Raw genomic sequence first — 22,736 nt, 5'->3', positions numbered from 1 at the left:
TGTGTGTGTGTGTGTGTGTGTGTGTGTGTGTGTGTGTGTGTGTGTGTGTGTGTGTGTGTCTGTTTGTTTCTCTGTGTGTGTGTGTGTGTAGAGCGATTCAGACTAAACTACTAGACCGAACTTTATGAAATTTGACATGAGTGTGCCTGGGTATGATATCCCCAGACGTTTTTTCATTTTTTTCGATAAATGTCTTTGATGACGTCATATCCGGCTTTTTTAAAAAGTTGAGGCAGCACTGTCACACCCTCATTTTTCAATCAAATTGATTAAAATTTTGGCAAAGCTATCTTCGACGAAGGCCGGACTTTGGTATTGCATTTCAGCTTGGTGGCGTAAAAACTAATAAATTAGTTTGGTCATTAAAAATCGGAAACTTGTAATTAAAATTATTTTTTTATTAAACGATCCAAAAATAATTTTATCTTATTCTTCGTCATTTTCTGATTCCAAAAACATATACATATGTTATATTTGGATTACAAACAAGCTCTGAAAATTAAAAATATGAAAATTATGATTAAAATTAATTTTCCGAAATCGATTTAAAAACAATTTCATCTTATTCCTTGTCGGTCCCTGATTCCAAAAACATATATAGATATGATATGTTTGGAATAAAAACAAACTCAGTACACTAAAAAAGAATAGAGATACAGAAAAGCGTGTTATCCTGCTCAGCGGGAACATTACCGCACTATTCTAGCTTGTCGATTTCACTGCCTTTGCCACGAGCGGCAGACTGACGAAACTACGAGTATGCGGTCTTGGTGAAAAAATGAAGTGCGTTCAGTATTCGGCTCTGCTTCTTCCCGGCAAAGCCGGGAACAAATTATATTTCTGTGGGAGGGAGTGTCGCTACTGTTCAGCTTTCACATCCCCCTCTGTGGGAGGGAGTGTCGCTACTGTTCAGCTTTCACATCCCCCTCTGTGGGAGGGAGTGTCGCTACTGTTCAGCTTTCACATCCCCCTCTGTGGGAGGGAGTGTCGCTACTGTTCAGCTTTCACATCCCCCTCTGTGGGAGGGAGTGTCGCTACTGTTCAGCTTTCACATCCCCCTCTGTGGGAGGGAGTGTCGCTACTGTTCAGCTTTCACATCCCCCTCTGTGGGAGGGAGTGTCGCTACTGTTCAGCTTTCACATCCCCCTCTGTGGGAGGGAGTGTCGCTACTGTTCAGCTTTCACATCCCCCTCTGTGGGAGGGAGTGTCGCTACTGTTCAGCTTTCACATCCCCCTCTGTGGGAGGGAGTGTCGCTACTGTTCAGCTTTCACATCCCCCTCTGTGGGAGGGAGTGTCGCTACTGTTCAGCTTTCACATCCCCCTCTGTGGGAGGGAGTGTCGCTACTGTTCAGCTTTCACATCCCCCTCTGTGGGAGGGAGTGTCGCTACTGTTCAGCTTTCACATCCCCCTCTGTGGGAGGGAGTGTCGCTACTGTTCAGCTTTCACATCCCCCTCTGTGGGAGGGAGTGTCGCTACTGTTCAGCTTTCACATCCCCCTCTGTGGGAGGGAGTGTCGCTACTGTTCAGCTTTCACATCACCCTCTGTGGGAGGGAGTGTCCGCTGTGGGGCAGCATATGATGAGTAGACAATTATGACTTTCAGCCCAGTCCAACTCTAAATACTCACAGGGGCAACAGGTGCGGGAGTTGTGACGGCTGCCTGCGTAGTGGGACCGCCAATGTTGACAGAAAAGTCCTGCAGGCTTGCTGCTAGTGGAGAAATGAGTGGTGCTTGGCTGTGTTTCCCAATGTTATCTGAAAATAAACAAGTCGCGTAAGGCGAAAATACAATATTTAGTCAAGTAGCTGTCGAACTCACAGAATGAAACTGAACGCAATGCCATTTTTCAGCAAGACCGTATACTCGTAGCATCGTCAGTCCACCGCTCATGGCAAAGGCAGTGAAATTGACAAGAAGAGCGGGGTAGCAGTTGCGCTAAGAAGGATAGCACGCTTTTCTGTACCTCTCTTTGTTTTAACTTTCTGAGCGTGTTTTTAATCCAAACATATCATATCTATATGTTTTTGGAATCAGGAACCGACAAGGAATAAGATGAAAGTGTTTTTAAATTGATTTGGACAATTTAATTTTGATAATAATTTTTATATATTTAATTTTCAGAGCTTGTTTTTAATCCGAATATAACATATTTATATGTTTTTGGAATCAGCAAATGATGGAGAATAAGATAAACGTAAATTTGGATCGTTTTATACATTTTTATTTTTTTTTACAATTTTCAGATTTTTAATGACCAAAGTCATTAATTAATTTTTAAGCCACCAAGCTGAAATGCAATACCGAAGTCCGGGCTTCATCGAAGATTACTTGACCAAAATTTCAACCAATTTGGTTGAAAAATGAGGGCGTGACAGTGCCGCCTCAACTTTCACGAAAAGCCGGATATGACGTCATCAAAGACATTTATCAAAAAAATGAAAAAAAACGTTCGGGGATTTCATACCCAGGAACTCTCATGTCAAATTTCATAAAGATCGGTCCAGTAGTTTAGTCTGAATCGCTCTACACACACACACAGACACACACACGCACACACGCACATACACCACGACCCTCGTTTCGATTCCCCCTCGATGTTAAAATATTCAGTCAAAACTTGACTAAATGTAACAAGTCGCGTAAGGCGAAAATACAATATTTAGTCAAGTAGCTGCCATTTTTCAGCAAGACCGTATACTCGTAGCATCGTCAGTCCACCGCTCATGTCAAAGGCAGTGAAATTGACAAGAAGAGCGGGGTAGTAGTTGCGCTAAGAAGGATAGCACGCTTTTCTGTACCTCTCTTTGTTTTAACTTTCTGAGCGTGATTTTAATCCAAACATATCATATCTATATGTTTTTGGAATCAGGAACCGACAAGGAATAAGATGAAAGTGTTTTTAAATTGATTTGGACAATTTAATTTTGATAATAATTTTTATATATTTAATTTTCAGAGCTTGTTTTTAATCCGAATATAACATATTTATATGTTTTTGGAATCAGCAAATGATGGGGAATAAGATAAACTTAAATTTGGATCGTTTTATAAATTTTTATTTTTTTTTACAATTTTCCGATTTTTAATGACCAAAGTCATTAATTAATTTTTAAGCCACCAAGCTGAAATGCAATACCGAAGTCCGGGCTTCGTCGAAGATTACTTGACCAAAATTTCAACCAATTTGGTTGAAAAATGAGGGCGTGACAGTGCCGCCTCAACTTTCACGAAAAGCCGGATATGACGTCATCAAAGACATTTATCAAAAAAATGAAAAAAAACGTTCGGGGATTTCATACCCAGGAACTCTCATGTCAAATTTCATAAAGATCGGTACAGTAGTTTAGTCTGAATCGCTCTACACACACACACACACGCACACACGCACACACGCACACACGCACACACACACGCACATACACCACGACCCTCGTTTCGATTCCCCCTCGATGTTAAAATATTTAGTCAAAACTTGACTAAATACAACAAAAAGACAAGCTGGTTGTTGCATTTTTTCTCATAACCTCTACAACTTTGCAGCGACTTAATTGCATGGCCCCTTTAGCTAAAATACTGAATTCTGTTTAGACTATAGGATAAAGGTTAAATACACGTGTGCATTACAATTTCAAAAAAGAGAAGTTAGTTCACTACTTGGTGAAGTGCAGACCCAGTTGCAAAAAAGAGCGTGTAGTCTCGGTCCAAAGCAAATTGTGGCCCACAACTCTCTATCCCCCGCCATCCCACACACACACACACACACACACACACACATACAAAGCAGGCCCTGTGGCAAAAAACATGGTATAGTCTCGGTCCAGAGCAAATTGTTGCCCACAACTCCCCTCCCCCCCCCCCCTCCCACACACACACATACAAACACCTACCTGGCGTAGCAGGCCCCGTAGCAAAAAAGAGAATGTAGTCTTGGTCCAGAGCAAACTGTCCCACCCCACCCCCACCCCCCCCCCACTCACACCCACAAACACATACCTGGCGTAGCGGACCCCGTGGCAAAAAAGAGCGTGTAGTTTTGATCGAGAGCAAACTGTTGCCCGTTGCTACTTGCCGCCGTGTCACGCAAGAAAGAGCAGGTCAGTACACCGTCCTTCAAGGTGGCGGTAATGTCAGACAAACCCTGTTAGAGAAAGAGCAGGTCAGTACACCGTCCTCCACTATCATATACAATCATCCCAAGACTCTATGAAAAGTGTGAACGAGGCTCCACTATCATATATACAATCATCCCAAGACTGTATGAAAAGTGTGAACGAGGCTCCACTATCATATATACAATCATCCCAAGACTGTATGAAAAGTGTTAACAAGGCTCCACTATCATATACAATCATCCCAAGACTGTATGAAAAGTGTGAACGAGGCTCCACTATCATATATACAATCATCCCAAGACTGTATGAAAAGTGTGAACGAGGCTCCACTATCATATACAATCATCCCAAGACTCTATGAAAAGTGTGAACGAGGCTCCACTATCATATACAATCATCCCAAGACTGTATGAAAAGTGTGAACGAGGCTCCACTATCATATACAATCATCCCAAGACTGTATGAAAAGTGTGAACAAGGCTCCACTATCATATATACAATCATCCCAAGACTATGAAAAGTGTGAACAAGGCTCCACTATCATATATACAATCATCCCAAGACTGTATGAAAAGTGTGAACAAGGCTCCACTATCATATACAATCATCCCAAGACTGTATGAAAAGTGTGAACGAGGCTCCACTATCATATAAAACCATCCCAAGACTGTATGAAAAGTGTGAACGAGGCTCCACTATCATATATAAAATCATCCCAAGACTATGAAAAGTGTGAACGAGGCTCCACTATCATATATAAAATCATCCCAAGCCTATGAAAAGTGTGAACGAGGCTCCACTATCATATATAAAATCATCCCAAGACTGTATGAAAAGTGTGAACGAGGCTCCACTATCATATATAAAATCATCCCAAGACTATGAAAAGTGTGAACGTAAAACAATCGTATCAAGTTTACCGCTTGTTCATTGTTGTTTGTCAAAGTTTGGGAGAACTTGGATCCATCATTGTTGTAAGCGTTGTAGACCCCTTCTTTGATACAGTACATCACGCTGTCGTCACTCTGTGCACACAAACAATGATGTATAGATAAGAAGGATACAGTACATCACGCTGTCGTCACTCTGTGCACACAAACAATGATGTATAGATAAGAAGGATACAGTACATCACGCTGTCGTCACTCTGTGCACACAAACAATGATGTATAGATAAGAAGGATACAGTACATCACGCTGTCGTCACTCTGTGCACACAAACAATGATGTATAGATAAGGTCAGAACAGTGGTACAACATTGCAGGAATACTCAATATTATGTGTGTGTGTATGTGTGTGTGAATGTGTGTTTGTTTGTGTGAGTGTGTGTGTGTCTGTATGTGTGTATGTGTGTGTATGTGTGTGTGTGTGTGTGTGTGTGTATGTGTGTATGTGTGTACCTGTGTACGTGTGTGTGTGTCAGTGTGTGTGTGTGTGTGTGTGTGTGTGTGTAAATGCGTGTGCGTGTGTGTGTGTGTGTGTGCTTGTGTATGTGTATGCAAGCGTGGGTGTGAGAAATGCCTTCGATGCATGAGAGAAAACCTTGCCAAGGTCATAATAGCTAAAACACGCATATCACTAGACAGGAAGTGAAATGTATCTTTCTTTAGCAGTGTGGGCACATTTGTTCACTTCTTTAGCTATATATGTTACAGTTTGTAAATTTCCTGGGTGTCAAACTCAGTAAATTTGTAAATTTCCTGAATTTTTCAGTAAATTGGTAAATTTACGGAGTGAATTTACAAATTGACTGGTTTGATGAATTTATTGTAACATATACAAAGCGATACATGTTAAAAGGTCGCAGGGGTCAAAGTTGAGGACAAAAGTTGCACCTTATTGTCCCAAAAATACTCTGTTTAGGAATAAACTGATCAGGGATCCATCTCGGGGGTGGCTGTTTGTAGGGGGTCCTTTTTATGAAGAGATGGTCGCCAGGACAGGTTCCACGGTATCATGTGATAAACAAAGGGAAGTAAGCACTCTATTCAATGCACACCAGATGTGCGTTACAGTTACCAAGAGTTACGCAGAACCAATCTCATGGCAATTCTGAGAATATATAAACAAGCATTGAACGGAACACACTGCTTTCAGTGCTTTTCTTTGTGCTTAATATTATTTTGTTTGGACCTAGCTATTGATGTGTACATTGTTGTTTGTTGTATGTTTATCAGGGTTTGCTAGTGTGTGATAGGGTTCGTGTCCGTCTGTAAATGTTAGTTTCTTTGTTAGTCCTGTGTTGACAACTCTTCGACAAGCGCTTAGAACTGTACCCAAGGAATACGCGCTATATAAGCTTCAAATTGATTGATTGATTGATCCTCTTTTTTATATTTAGTCAAGTTTTGACTAAATATTTTAACATCGAGGGGGAATCGAAACAAGGGTCGTGGTGTATGTGCGTGTGTGTGTGTGTGCGTGTGTGTGTGTGTAGAGCGATTCAGACTAAACTACTGGACCGATCTTTATGAAATTTGACATGAGAGTTCCTGGGTATGAAATCCCCATACGTTTTTATATTTAGTCAAGTTTTGACTAAATATTTTAACATCGAGGGGGAATCGAAACGAGGGTCGTGGTGTATGTGCGTGTGTGTGTGCGTGTGTGTGTGTGTGTAGAGCGATTCAGACTAAACTACTGGACCGATCTTTATGAAATTTGACATGAGAGTTCCTGGGTATGAAATCCCCGAACGTTTTCTTCATTTTTTTGATAAATGTCTTTGATGACGTCATATCCGGCTTTTCGTGAAAGTTGAGGCGGCACTGTCACGCCCTCATTTTTCAACCAAATTGGTTCAAATTTTGGTCAAGTAATCTTCGACGAAGCCCGGACTTCGGTATTGCATTTCAGCTTGGTGGCTTAAAAATTAATTAATGACTTTGGTCATTAAAAATCTGAAAATTTAAAAAAAAAAAAAATTTTATAAAACGATCCAAATTTACGTTTATCTTATTCTCCATCATTTGCTGATTCCAAAAACATATAAATATGTTATATTCGGATTAAAAACAAGCTCTGAAAATTAAATATATAAAAATTATTATCAAAATTAAATTGTCCAAATCAATTTAAAAACACTTTCATCTTATTCCTTGTCGGTTCCTGATTCCAAAAACATATAGATATGATATGTTTGGATTAAAAACACGCTCAGAAAGTTAAAACAAAGAGAGGTACAGAAAAGCGTGCTATCCTTCTTAGCGCAACTACTACCCCGCTCTTCTTGTCAATTTCACTGCCTTTGCCATGAGCGGTAGACTGACGATGCTACGAGTATACGGTCTTGCTGAAAAATGGCAGCTACTTGACTAAATATTGTATTTTCGCCTTACGCGACTTGTTTTCTCTTCACATTTCATTGTTTACTTTAATGCTTGTTTTTCTCTCAGGTGCCAGAATATTGGTTCTATACATAACTCTTACTTCATAACTCTACAGCACATCTCCTATGCACTTAGAGCACTTATACTTCCCTTTGTTTATCAGATTTAAAAAAAAAAAAGGGCTGTGCCACAGTAGTCTCCGATTGTCATGGGTTAACTGTAGTTTACCATTTTATCGTCCTTGGAGAGACCAAGGGCTATGTAGCTGCCTTGCGAGCCCCCGACAATCCCGCTGAGCGTCATCCTGACGTTGCTGTCGGACGTTCCTTGTTCCCACGTCATGACAAAGTCACAGTCAGTGCCGCTGCATTTAGAGTAGCACCCCTTAGCACTGCCACATCCTGCGTCATTTGTCAGCCTTCCGGTCTGGAATCAAACAATAACAAAATAAAATATTACTCCTTGAAAAGGATGTGAATAATCTCTCAAAGCAACAAATTGGGTGTACACGAATTCACAGTCACAATCACTGCCACTTCACTTGGTGTAACACTGCTTTGATACTTCTACAATCAAGGTCTTTCACTTGGTGTAACACTGTTTTGATGCTTCAACAATCAAGGTCTTTCTCTTGGTGTAACACTGCTTTGATACTTCCACAATCAAGGTCTTTCACTTGGTGTAACACTGCTTTGATGCTTCTACAATCAAGGTCTTTCACTTGGTATAACACTGCTTTGATACTTCTACAATCAAGGTCTTTCACTTGGTGTAACACTGTTTTGATGCTTCAACAATCAAGGTCTTTCTCTTGGTGTAACACTGCTTTGATACTTCTACAATCAAGGTCTTTCTCTTGGTGTAACACTGCTTTGATACTTCCACAATCAAGGTCTTTCACTTGGTGTAACACTGCTTTGATGCTTCAACAATCAAGGTCTTTCACTTGGTGTAACACTGCTTTGATACTTCCACAATCAAGGTCTTTTATTTGGTGTAACACTGCTTTGATACTTCCACAATCAAGGTCTTTTAGTTGGCGTAACACTGCTTTGATACTTCCACATGCACAATCAAGGTCTTTTACTTGGCGTAACACTGCTTTGATACTTCTACAATCAAAGTCTTTCACTTGGTGTAACACTGCTTTGATACTTCTACAATCAAGGTCTTTCACTTGGTGTAACACTGCTTTGATACTTCTACAATCAAGGTCTTTCACTTGGTGTAACACTGCTTTGATGCTTCAACAATCAAGGTCTTTCTCTTGGTGTAACACTGCTTTGATACTTCCACAATCAAGGTCTTTTATTTGGTGTAACACTGCTTTGATACTTCCACAATCAAGGTCTTTTAGTTGGCGACGTAACACTGCTTTGATACTTCCACAATCAAGGTCTTTTAGTTGGCGTAACACTGCTTTGATACTTCTACAATCAAGGTCTTTCACTTGGTGTAACACTGCTTTGATACTTCTACAATCAAGGTCTTTCACTTGGTGTAACACTGCTTTGATACTTCTACAATCAAGGTCTTTCACTTGGTGTAACACTGCTTTGATACTTCTACAATCAAGGTCTTTTACTTGGTGTAACACTGCTTTGATACTTCTACAATCAAGGTCTTTTACTTGGCGTAACACTGCTTTGATGTTTCTACAATCAAGGTCTTTTACTTGGCGTAACACTGCTTTGATACTTCTACAATCAAAGTCTTTCACTTGGTGTAACACTGCTTTGATACTTCTACAATCAAGGTCTTTTCCTTGGTGTAACACTGCTTTGATACTTCTACAATCAAGGTCTTTCACTTGGTGTAACACTGCTTTGATACTTCTACAATCAAGGTCTTTCACTTGGTGTAACACTGCTTTGATACTTCTACAATCAAGGTCTTTTACTTGGTGTAACACTGCTTTGATACTTCTACAATCAAGGTCTTTTACCTGGTGTAACACTGCTTTGATACTTCTACAATCAAGGTCTTTTAGTTGGTGTAACACTGCTTTGATACTTCAACAATCAAGGTCTTTTAGTTGGTGTAACACTGCTTTGATGCTTCAACAATCAAGGTCTTTTAGTTGGTGTAACACTGCTTTGATACTTCTACAATCAAGGTCTTTTAGTTGGTGTAACACTGCTTTGATACTTCAACAATCAAGGTCTTTTACTTGGTGTAACACTGCTTTGATGCTTCAACAATCAGGGTGTAACAGTTTATTTTTCTGTCTGAATTCAAGAAGAAGAAAAAAACAAGAAAATTGGTTGGCTATTATTTCTAACAAACGATGTCAACCAGTGAAATGTACATGCACCCACAAAAACACAATCATTGTGGCTACATTCGGTGTAGCAGTCTAATTGTATTCCCACTCTCAGGGTCTTTTGTCAAATGCAATGTCCGAATTTGAAGAAAAACACAATACTTGGTTAGTTATCATTCCTTCGGAACGATGTAAAGTTTTGACAAGGAAGAGAACCTACGGAAATATCCTTTAGGCTGTTCATAATATCCATATATCCTTGAAGATGAACAGTACGTAGCAATAAAACGAACAAGTTAGTTTTAGACAAAAAGAGGGGACACCGTGGATCGAAGCCACCGTTTGCTACCCTGGATACTGTCCGTTAGTGTGTGTGTGTGTCTTCCACCCGGCCTACCCAATCGCCTGTGAAAGGCAGTGAGGTGTCAGTCTAGCCTCAACCAACGCACATGCTGCGCAGGACAGTGCATGAAACAATCTTCAGTGCGGTTAACTTTCAAGAGAATTGACAAGGTCAGGATAGATCAATGGTGACTACACGTGAGATTAATGTCAATCGTTAATCTGTAGATCTGAATTCTTTCTGTTCTGTCATCTGTCTTCTTCTTTTTACATTTAGTCAAGTTTAGACTAAATGTTTTAACATAGAAGGGGAATCGAGACGAGGGTCGTCACAGGTGTGTGTGTGTGTGTGTGTGTGTGTGTGTGTGTGTGTGTGTGTGTGTGTGTGTGTGTGTGTGTGTGTGTGTGTGTGTGTGTGTTTGTGTGTGTGTGTGTAGAGCGATTCAGAGCAAACTACTGGACCGATCTTTATGAAATTTGACATGAGAGTGCCTGGGTATGATATCCCCAGACGTTTTTTTTCATTTTTTTGATAAATGTCTTTATGACGTCATATCCGGCTTTTTGTAAAAGTTGAGGCGGCACTGTCACATCCTCATTTTTCAATCAAATTGATTAAAACTTTGGCAAAGCAATCTTCGACGAAGGCCGGACTTTGGTATTGCATTTCAGCTTGGTGGCTTTAAAACTAATGAATGAGTTTGGTCATTAAATATCGGAAACTTGTAATCAATTTGTTTTTATTAAACGATCCAAAAATAATTTTTATCTTATTCTTCGTCATTTTCTGATTCCAAAAACATATACATGTGTTATATTTGGATTACAAACAAGCTCTGAAAATTAAAATATGAAAATTATGATTTAAAACAAAATTTCCGAAATCGATTTAGAAACAATTTCATCTTATTCCTTGTCGGTCCCTGATTCCAAAAACATATATAGATATGATATGTTTGGATTAAAAACAAACTCAGTACACTAAAAAGAATCGAGATACAGAAAAGCGTGTTATCCTGCTCAGCGCGAAAATTACCGCACTATTCTGGCTTGTCGATTTCACTGCCTTTGCCACGAGCGGTAGACTGACGAAACTACGAGTATGCGGTCTTGGTGAAAAAATGAAGTGCGTTCAGTATTCGGCTCTGCTTCTTCCCGGCAAAGCCGGGAACAAATTATATTTCTGTGGGAGGGAGTGTCGCTACTGTTCAGCTTTCACATCCCCCTCTGTGGGAGGGAGTGTCGCTACTGTTCAGCTTTCACATCCCCCTCTGTGGGAGGGAGTGTCGCTACTGTTCAGCTTTCACATCCCCCTCTGTGGGAGGGAGTGTCGCTACTGTTCAGCTTTCACATCCCCCTCTGTGGGAGGGAGTGTCGCTACTGTTCAGCTTTCACATCCCCCTCTGTGGGAGGGAGTGTCGCTACTGTTCAGCTTTCACATCACCCTCTGTGGGAGGGAGTGTCCGCTGTGGGGCAGCATATGATGAGTAGACAATTATGACTTTCAGCCCAGTCCAACTCTAAATACTCACAGGGGCAACAGGTGCGGGAGTTGTGACGGCTGCCTGCGTAGTGCCGGCGGTGGTGGGACCGGGAGTGGGCAGAGTGGAATCTAACAGCAGAGAACCAGCTCGGACATCCACCCAGTAAGTACTATAATCCTTTAGGAAGGTTGCTCTGAAATTCAATTTAAATAATATGTAGTACATGTAATAATAATAATAATAACAGCTTATATAGCGCGAACCACAGTAAATTATATGCTCTCCACGCTTTACAGACTTTTAGACTTAAAATGCGGGAGAGAAATTCAAAGAGAAAGATTCAGAGAAAGGGAATGAGACAAATCTCAATCAAGAGAGTGAGACAGAGATACTGCAGTGAGAGAAAGATCGCCACGCCTTCGTCTTCCATCATGTAAGCATACTTTTTTTAAATCTGTCGCATTGTTCTGACCTAGTAGGCCGTGAACTTGTCCCCGTTTGTCTGAGACCAACACTGAGGGAGTGTTGAGCACATGTGAGTTCAATAACAACAATAACAACACTTGTCAGTAAGTACTGGTGTCACATGACTGATGTGAACCAGCTGATTGGCTAATGGCGATGCGCTTAAAATTGTTAGCGCACTCTTGGAGTGCACTAACTTTTCCACAGAGTGTATTCTTCCACCCTTTGCCTAAGCGGGACTGTGCTCTCATCCTCAGAATTAATTAATGACATGTAGCTTATATTCTCCACACTACCAAATGACCATAAATTTCCTGCGGCTCAATTAAAGCAGAAGTGGGTTTTTTTCTGACAGATTGCATGTGCCTGAGCCACAGTGAAGCCCACTGATCTAAAAAAAGAAGCCGCTGTGTCTCATCTCATTTTCGACTTGCATAGATTCTTCTCATATGCCGTGTTTAAGTGGCATGTAGCTTATTATCCATGATTACCAAATGATGAGTTAGTATACAATTCCCAGCGGCTAACAGAAAACACAAGTGTTATTCCGATAACGTACCAGCTGGCAGACAAGCACTTGGAAGTCGACTGGCTCGATCGACTCTGTCATACGTAGCAGACTCAGGGGTGGGACTCTCTAAAATGTGATGAAAAAAAAGGAAATCCCCCTTTTATTTAGGGGGGTTTGGGGGCATGCTCCCCCGATTTTTTTTTAAATGGTACATTAAAATCTGTGCAATCTGGTGCATTCTGAGACTAAAATTCAACTCGTTTGGATTAGGTAAACAAGTCGCGTAAGGCGAAAATACAATATTTAGTCAAGTAGCTGTCGAACTCACAGAATGAAACGGAACGCAATGCCATTTTTCAGCAAGACCGTATACTCGTAGCATCGTCAGTCCACCGCTCATGGCAAAGGCAGTGAAATTGACAAGAAGAGCGGGGTAGTAGTTGCGCTGAGAAGGATAGCACGCTTTTCTCTACCTCTCTTCGTTTTAACTTTCTGAGCGTGTTTTTAATCCAAACATATCACATCTATATGTTTTTGGAATCAGGAACCCACAAGGAATAAGATGAAATTGTTTTTAAATCGATTTCGGAAATTTTATCCAAGCGGAGCGCGGGCGAAGCCCGCGCGTAGCGAGGTAGTTTTTTTTTTCATCTCCCAGCACTGAAAATTTTTTTGCCAAGTGGTGTCTGTCTGGACATTGTTCTAGAATTCATCTTTTAGCACAATATTAGCGACACTGTTTGGACAATTCTATTAAAATTAGGCGTACAAACTGATTTTGTTTCGGGGAATCCTCTCAGAGGATCAGAATTTTCATACAATATCATCGGAAGCTGTTACAACGGGAAAATGTGAAACTTTTGTCACTTTTTAACATGGAATTTCATCTTTGAGCGTTTCAAGCGGACTTTAATAAAATAGTTATTTGCGAATTAAGCAGCGGAAGACACTCACCGGTTCAACATGTGTATGGTCATTAAACCTCAAAACATTTCAGTAAGTGGTTTAGACAAACACCTCCGCCATGTGAGGGTGACTGGTTTGTAGCTGAAGAGTTTTTTTCTAAAGTGTGTTCTAAATACAAATGACGTACTGGTAATGATGTAATGAGTTGTTCTAATCTTGTTCTTGGAACTCTTGCTGTTCCAAGCTTGTTCTTAGCAAGTCTTGGTGACGAGAACAAAGACTATCAATGAAATCTTTAGAAATAACCTCTGACAACGACGACGATGACGACGACGACGACGATAACAACAACAACAACAAATGACATCGACGACGACGACGACAACAACAACAACAACAACAACAACAACAACAACAACAACAACAACAACAACAACAACAACAACAACAACAACAACAACAAAAACAACAACACGAGAACAACAACAATCACGACAACGAACATGACAACAACAACACCAACAACTACGACGACAACTACAACGACTGGGTTATGATGACATCACCAATGATTTAAAGGCCGTTAAAAAATCGTTAAATCCTATTTCTTCACTGATTCTTATGAAATTTTAAAGGTAGGTTTGTTGTCCCCAACTTATTTTCACTCCATACTTTTCCAGAAGAAAAACATAATTTTGGCAGTTAAAAACCGTTAAATTTCAATTCTTCACCGATATTTATGAAATTTTGTGGGTAGGTTCGTTGTCCCCAACTGATTTTCACTCTATACTTTTCCAGAAGAAAGACATAATTTTGGCAGTTAAAAAACGTTAAATTTCAATTCTTCACCTATCTTTATGAAATTTAGTGGGTGGGTCCGTTGTCCCAAACTGAATTTTAAGACATACTTTTCCAGACAAAAAACCTTATTTTTGGCAGTTAAAAACCGTTAAATCTCAATTCTTCATCGATATTTATGAAATTTTGTGGGTAGGTTCGTTGTCCCCAACTGATTTTCACTCCATACTTTTCCAGAAGAAAAACATAATTTTGGCAGTTAAAAACCGTTACATTTAAATTTTCACCTATCTTTATGAAATTTAGTGGGTGGGTCCGTTGTCCCAAACTGAATTTCAAGACAAACTATTCCAGTCAAAAAAACTTATTTTTGGCAGTTAAAAACCGTTAAGTCTCAATTCTACACCGATATTTATGACATTTTGTGGGTAGGTTTGTTGTCAGATTTGACATGATGGCAGAATTGAAAGTGTGAGATATCCTGATGTTTCACAATTTATGCTGCATAATTCAGCCCCATAGGCGCTTGAATTTTAGGTGGAGTTGGGTTTTTTTTCAGCCCAAACCAGTAACCCCCACATGGTTTTCATGTCCCTTTCTGAGAGACTTCAAGAAGTTTCAATTTGACGTCATGATTAGCCTGCCGCATTAGCAAGTATGAAAACACGTCATCGATGACACATTTTAAGACAGAGAGAGAGAGAGAGAGAGAGAGAGAGAGAGAATCATGTACACACAGATGGACGACTTCGCTTGGGGTATGTACTGCCCGGCAGTACACATCTACTTAATTTTTAATTTTCAGAGCTTGTTTTTAATCTAAATATAACATATTTATATGTTTTTGGAATTAGAAAATAATGGAGAATAAGATGAACGTAAATTTGAATCGTTTTATAAAAAAGATTTTTTTTACAATTTTCAGATTTTTAATGACCAAAGTCATTAATTAATTTTTAAGCCACCAAGCTGAAATGCAATACCGAAGTCCGGGCTTTGTCGAAGATTACTTGACCAAAATTTCAACCAATTTGGTTGAAAAATGAGAGCGTGACAGTGCCGCCTCAACTTTCACGAAAAGCCGGATATGACGTCATCAAAGACATTTATCAAAAAAAAGAAAAAAGGAATATACCCAGGAACTCTCATGTGAAATTTTATTAAGATCGGTCCAGTAGTTTTGTCTGAATCGCTCTATACACACGCACACACGCACGCACGCACACACACACATACATCACGACCCTCATCTCGATTCCCCCTCTATGTTAAAACGTTTGTCAAAACTTGACTAAATGTAACAAGACATTCTCCTCACTCCCCCCCCCCCCCCCCCCCAAAAAAAAAAAACCATCAACCAAACAAAACACACTTTCACACAACAATGGTAACATTGTAATGGTGCATACTTACGTAATGAACCATGTATCCATAATCCAATACTGGCAATAGTATGATTCAATGCATTGAAGCTCAAAATTACTATTAGTTATCAGGAGTTTTAAGTCAGCACAATTTAACTTTCAAACCTCCAGTGTTCTGTTCCATCTTCACTTCTCTCCATATCATTCAGTGAACAAGTTATAGATACTGTGATGAAATGGGACGCAGAAAAATAGATAACTCCAGCGGAATTCGCGGATTCGCGGAAAAGTCCCACCCCTGCAGACTACACTGAAATACGACTGCATCAGTTCAGTAAATGAATGGTTTCTGAATTATTATTTCAAGGCAACAACAAGTTTCTCGGAACTTAATCGGAATCGAAAACGTGTAGGGTTCAGAACGTTCTTACCATGTATAAGATTAATATTACCAACCTGCCTCATGCATGCAGACTCAGTGCAACGTGACAAGCAATTTTTGTTTTTCAAATGTGACTGCAGTGGTTCGATTGCCTTAAGCTTCAGCCACATACGCGATTCAATCGTTGAGATTCAATCGCGCGATTCAATCTTGAGCCGATTGCACATCACATCGTAGGCCATTGACCCGTCACACGATGAACGATAGACGAACGATTGACTAACGATTGACGAACGATAACTCCACGCGAGCGGGGCGGAAGTGACGTGTCACAGTGAACACGGCAAACGCGCTTTGCGAGAGCAGACGCTAATGTTCAAACATCGCTCTACCTTTCTGAAAAATACCTTTCAGCATTACGCCTTTGCGAGAAATATAGTTCCCAGACAGTTGTAATTAATGTTTCCCAACTGCTGTACACGCCTAAAACGTCTCCTTTATATCTGAGTAAAAAACTGTTCTTCCAATAAGTTTTGAATTGATGAAGAGACAGCGCTGTCCACCACTGTCCGCCATTTTTTACGTCACGGCGTGAAGGCCGCAATGACGCGTTCTGATTGGCTCTGCCCCTGCGATTGACTGACGACTGGGTCGCAGGAATAGAACAAGTTCTAAAGCTCAAAGCTACGAGGGAATCGCATGAGACTGAGTCGCAGACTTGTCGTAGCTATTTGCCACGACTCGGTCGCCCGTGTGACAGGGTAAATCGCACGATTGAATCGCGCATGTGGCGGCCCCATTAGCCTAGCAGACGACATAAACCCCGCTCAGCAAATTAACATGTTGGGCAAATGTGAAAGAAAAAACGATGGGGATATAAATTATAATACGTGTAGGGTTCAGAGCATTCTTACCGTCCATATTTAGTTCCAGACTCCCCGATGAGTGTAGATACAACACGAGAAACATACCACATTCATTTTGAAAATGTGCTAACCGTCGACAGTCCTTGGAGTCAATTCAAGGGGCGCCACTCTGCACAGTCAATCCATCGAAGAGAGCTGAAGGTTTCGAATCACAAATAACTAAGAGCACAGTTCTATCTCCGAGTTCAAATGAGGTCTCTATGAAAGATCATCACTTTTTAGCTTAACGCTACACTGGAATTTACCAACAGAAATTAAAATGCGTGACGAAAGCAGACGACACACTTGAGACAGCCCACAAAAAAGTAGATCTTACACGACCTGACCACACAGTTATGCCTATTCAGATGCGCGTAGCAAAATGTGCGTTTTCAATCTTCTTTTCTTCTGGCGGTACTGACAATATCGTTATTGAAACAATCCCAGTGCACTAAGGGATTTATAGAGCAAATCTCAAAAATAATTATTGAACTCAGCGCTATGCGCTTCGTTCAATAATGAATTTTCTCGATTTGCTCTATAAATCCCTTAGTGCATTGGGATGTCTCAATAACTTAAATAATAACAATAACAACAATAACAACAATAACAACCAGCAGACCGACCTGAAGCGAACGTGTCCCTGGCTAGTGGTTGGTGGAGTCCACTTAAACTCCATGCTGATTTTTTCAATAGCGCTGGTATGTGTCACAGCACTGCCCAGGGGCTGCAGAAATGATCAAACACAAATATTAATTGTATTCCGGCAAGATAAATATTTGTTTGACAACCCCCCCCAAAAACAAAACAAACAAGAACGCTGAGGGGTGATTAACCATTCAGCCAAGCGAATGCATGCTGAAATACTTCGGAACACACACACACACACACACACAACAGGGGTGCGTATCGCTAGCGCTACGTGTCATTTGTGCCACGTGTCATTTGTGCTACGTGTCATGTGTGCTACGTGCCGCTATTGCTACGTTGATTAGTGCAACAAATAATTTGTCGATGAGTCGCTATCATTCGTTCATTATCACTACGTGTCGACAGCACTACATCTTTTAGCGCTACGTGTCATTATCGCTACGTGTCAATACCACTACTTACTGACGACTCTCTCTTTCTCATATTTTCTCTCGCTCCCATTCCTGGTTTGTGTGTGTGTATGTATGTCTGTGTATGTGTGTGTGTGTGTCTGTTTCAGTGTGTGTGTGTGTGTGTGTGTGTCTGTGTGTGTCTGTGTGTGTCTGTGTGTGTGTCTGTGTGTGTGTGTGTGTGTGACTCTCTCTCTCTTGCTCGCTCGCTCGCTCACTCTGTGTCTCTCTCTCTCTCTCTCTCTCTCTCTCTCTCTCTCTCTCTCTCTCTCTCTCTCTCTCTCATGTTATGTTCGTTTGTATGCATGTTTTTGTTTGTTTGTTCGTTTGTTTGCTTTTTACATTTAGTCAAGTTTTGACTAAATGTTTTAACATAGAGGGGGGAATCTAGACGAGGGTCGTGGTGTGTGTGTGTGTGTGTGTGTGTGTGTGTGTGTTTGTGTTTGTGTTTGTGTGTGTGTGTGTGTGTGTGTGCGTGTGCGTGTGCGTGTGTGTAGAGAGCGTTTCAGAGTACACTACTAAACCGATCTGTATGAAATTTTTCATGAGAGTTCCTGGGTATGATATCCCCAGACGTTTTTTTCATTTTTTCGATGAATGTCTTTGATGACGTCATAGTTCCGGCATTTTGTAAAAGTTGAGGCGGCACTGTCACACCCTCATTTTTCAATCAAATTGATTGAAATTTTGGCAAAGCAATCTTCGACGAAGGCCGGACTTTCGTATGCATTTTAGCTTGGAGGCTTAAAAATTAAATAATGACTTTGGTCATTACAAATCTGAAAATTGTAATTAAATTTTGTTTTTATAAAACGATCCAAAAGTACGTTTATCGTATTCTTCATCATTTTCTGATTCCAAAAACATATGATTATGTTATATTTGGATTAAAAACAAGCTCTGAAAATTAGAAATATAACAATCATGATTAAAATTAAATTTCCGAAATCGATTTAAAAACAATTTCATCTTATTCCCTGTCCGTTCTTGATTTCAAAAACATATAGATATGATATGTTTGGATTAAAAACACGTTCAGAAAGTTAAAAAGAGTAGAGATATAGAAAAGCGTGCTATCCTCCTCAGCGCTACCGCGCTTTTCTGGATTGTTAATTTCACTGCCTTTGCCACGAGCGGTGGACAGACGATGCTACGAGTGTACGGTCTTGCGTAAAAAATGCAAGGCGTTCAGTTTCATTCTGTGAGTTCGACTGAGCTTGACTAAATGTTGTATTTTCGCCTTACGCGACTTGTTATGGTCTATTTATAAATAAATCCCTGTGCCTTGAATATGTGCGCGATATAAATTGCATTAACAAAACAAAAAAAATCCCTGCGCTTAGAACTGTACCCACGGAATACGCGCGATATCAGCCTCATATTGATTGATTGATTGATATGTTGGTCTGTGTCGAGCATAATTAACTCCAGAAATGCACGAAAACTAACCTTTCTGCAATAACTTTCCATAACTTATCGATTATTGCAATATCTATCCATTGGAGTATCTAGTTGTCTAAGTGTGATGATATCCCAGCATTTGAGAACTTTAAAATCAAAAAGTGGCTGCCAATTTCACAAAATGAGCAATTTTTTAGAAGGCTTTACGCGATTTCGGCAAAACGCTGCCGATTTCACGTATTGGTCAGCGTTTTGCCGATTACGCGAAATGGGCAAAAATGTTGCCCATTACGCGGAATCGTCAATTTCTTGAATTCGGCACGACATATACTTGCTTGTTTCATCCGGCCCTCGCCCATTGAGGGTAACTCGATTAATAACAATAAGAAATAGAGATTAAAACAAGTCGCGAAAGGCGAAAATACAACATTTAGTCAAGCTGTCGAACTCACAGAATGAAACTGAACGCAATGCAATTTTTGAGCAAGACACAGCCGTCAAGCCTTTAAATACCATATTTCTTAAAGTTCACCTACCCAGTGTAGTATTGTAATAAATGTTTTGGTTTTAAAATTATTAAGGATTTGTGATTTTAGTTATTGTCGTCATAACTGATGTCTGATACATATATAATTCTTACTGATACTTCTATACTGTTTATTTTACGCATATGTACAATTGATGGTTAAATACGTTTTGTTAAGGAGGAGCATGCTTGTGCGTGTGTGCTGTTGTGGGTTTTGTGTGGGGAATGTATGCGTTCGTGCGTGAGCGTGTGTGTGACTGAGATTGCAAGCGTGCATTTTGCATTTGGAAGGGTGTGTATGGATTGATTGATTGTACTCTGGCCAAAACATGTCCCTAGTGTACTGCACATGGTTGAAATAAAATCTTATGTCTTATTGTCTTATGTATACTCGTAGCATCGTCAGTCCACCGCTCATGGCAAAGGCAGTGAAATTGACAAGAAGAGCGGGGTAGTAGTTGCGCTGAGAAGGATAGCACGCTTTTCTCTACCTCTCTTCGTTTTAACTTTCTGAGCGTGTTTTTAATCCAAACATATCATATCTATATGTTTTTGGAATCAGGAACCGACAAGGAACAAGATGAAAGTGTTTTTAAATTGATTTCGAAAATTTAATTTTGATCATAATTTTTATATTTTTAATTTTCAGAGCTTGATTTTAATCCAAATATAACATATTTATATGTTTTTGGAATCAGAAAATGATGAAGAATAAGATGAACGTAAATTTGGATCGTTTTATAAATCTTTTTTTTTTTTTTACAATTTTCAGATTTTTAAAGGTACTGAACTTGTCAAATCCAGGTGCACGTACCTCAGGCAGCTATCCGTTAGAAGAACTACCAAGTTTCATTGACTTGCATCCAAGGAGTCAAGAACTGCAATTATTTTACGAATTAATTTCGGACTGTGTCCCGGCTGGTCTTGGCCTATTTTTGGCTCACGTAAGTGTAGCCTATGCGATGCTAACTTTTGTCTGTCTGTGCGTGCGTGCGTGTGTGATAGAAACTTTAACATTTCGTCATTTGAAGACGTCACACGCACGTATGTGCGTGCGTGTGTATGTCTGTGGTAGAAACTTTAACATTTCGTCATTTGAAGACGTCACATTATGGCGTAAGAGGGTTAGACGTCACGCGAAGGAATTACTGAAAGTCTCGGTCATTGTTACTTTGAGCGGGCCGAGACTAGTTGGCAGTCGTGTCGCAGGTATTGTTGACACTCTCTCTCTTTCTCTTTCTCTCTCTCTCTCTCTCTCTCTCTCTCTCTCTCTCTCTCTCACCTCGCGCCCCCTAATTGGCGTAGAGGCGCGTCCCCCGGGTGGTGGATGGGGGAGCCTTCTCTACTAACTTCTGAGAGAAGGTCGCATCACTCTCGATGCCGTGAACCTAATTAGGATCTTTTTCTTGTTTCTTCTCTATTTCTGCCTCCCCAAAGTCCTTTTACTTTCCTTTTCTCACCCATAAAATTCTTCACTTATTACCCTTGTTAAGTGGTTCTTGTATAGAATATAGTCAATGTTTGTAAAGATTTTAGTCAAGCAGTATGTAAGAAATGTTTAGTCCTTTGTACTGGAAACTTGCATTCTCCCAGTAAGGTCATATATTGTACTACGTTGCAAGCCCCTGGAGCAATTTTTTTATTAGTGCTTTTGTGAACAAGAAACACTTAACAAGTGGCTCTATCCCATCTCCCCACTTTCCCCTATCCCATCTCTCCCCTTTCCCTCGTCGCGATATAACCTTCGTGGTTGAAAACGACGTTAAACACCAAATAAAGAAGAAGTCTCTCTCTCTCTCTCTTTCAACTTCAAGCGTTATTATTCTGATTTGTTTCGTTTTGGTTTCATTTTTCATTGCTCATTTTTCTTTTTGATTTATCTCCCTTCCCCCTTCTTTTGCGCTTGGAGGACATCATCTTCTCTGATAAGTCGTTTTGATATTTGTATTGTTGTTTTCATATTTTTTTTAACCTGTTGAAGACCATTAGGTCGAAACGTTGTTCATTGTCATTTGTTTGTATATTTCGTTGCGAGTCCAGAATATTAGGTATTACTCTTAGTCGTGTCCCTGTAAGTAGGCTACATGCAGACAGACATATCTAGATCTAGTGTCACGCTTTCTTGCACAGTGTCACCAATGCTTACTGTGTGTGTGTGTGTGTGTGTGTGTGTGTGTGTGTGTGTGTGTGTGTGTGTGTGTGTGTGTGTGTGTGTGTGTGTGTGTGTGTGACGGAGTGATTGAGCAAACTGTTTGTCTATTTCTTACGTGAGCCTTGAAGGCTTCGCCTCTTGTTGGATCTAAATTTAGATCAGGTCACCACATATTGCACAAAAAGACACGTCACTAGTAGCAAACTATGTCAGACATCATCATGAGTTTGTGTAAAACAAAATGGAGGCCGGAATCACTCAGTTGAATCGAACTCCGACCAAACACCACGTAATAACTAGGTTAATTTATGCACTCGCGTGAACAAGCCAACTGTCGAGCTTCACAGATAACGTCGTTGGGTAGTTTTGGGTTTGTTTTACTACCATAGGAGGATTTTTGAACTGTAAATGCACTCAGCTGCAACAAAAACGGAAAACGAAGGCTGTGAGCTGCACTGTGCCTTTAAGACCAAAGTCATTGATTAATTTTTAAGCCATCAAGCTGAAATGCAATACTTTGGTAATGTCCGGCCTTCGTCGAACATTGCTTGGCCAAAATTTCAATCAATTTTATTGAAAAATGAGGGTGTGACAGCAGTGCCGCCTCAACTTTTACAAAAAGCCGGATATGACGTCATCAAAAGTATTTATCGAAAAAAAGAAAAAAACGTCCAGGGATATCATTTCCAGGA

At 40.2% G+C, this 22,736-nt stretch overlaps 1 protein-coding gene across 4 annotated transcripts in view; it reads right to left on the bottom strand.

Moving 5' to 3' along the window:
• Window positions 1-22,736, bottom strand: part of LOC138966002 (serine-rich adhesin for platelets-like) — a 152,128-nt gene that overhangs the window by 93,195 nt on the left and 36,197 nt on the right. For 3 of the 4 annotated variants that reach the window (XR_011455563.1, XM_070338087.1, XM_070338088.1), the window contains exons 4-9: window positions 17,492-17,592; window positions 11,583-11,727; window positions 7,674-7,871; window positions 5,036-5,140; window positions 3,997-4,141; window positions 1,630-1,757 (exon numbers count right to left, since the gene is read on the bottom strand). Coding sequence is in view for 3 of the 4 variants with exons in the window: in XM_070338087.1 (XP_070194188.1) it covers window positions 1,630-1,757; window positions 3,997-4,141; window positions 5,036-5,140; window positions 7,674-7,871; window positions 11,583-11,727; window positions 17,492-17,592 (822 nt within the window). In the remaining variant the exon portion in view is untranslated. The remainder of the gene's footprint in view (window positions 1-1,629; window positions 1,758-3,996; window positions 4,142-5,035; window positions 5,141-7,673; window positions 7,872-11,582; window positions 11,728-17,491; window positions 17,593-22,736) is intronic. The other variant, XM_070338089.1, reaches the window with a different exon arrangement.

The sequence above is a fragment of the Littorina saxatilis genome, linkage group LG5 (genome assembly GCF_037325665.1).
Source record: "Littorina saxatilis isolate snail1 linkage group LG5, US_GU_Lsax_2.0, whole genome shotgun sequence".
Classification (NCBI taxonomy): Eukaryota; Metazoa; Mollusca; class Gastropoda; order Littorinimorpha; family Littorinidae; genus Littorina; species Littorina saxatilis.
The sequence above is the reverse complement of the archived record's forward strand: the minus strand, read 5'-3'. Positions and strand labels throughout refer to the sequence as shown.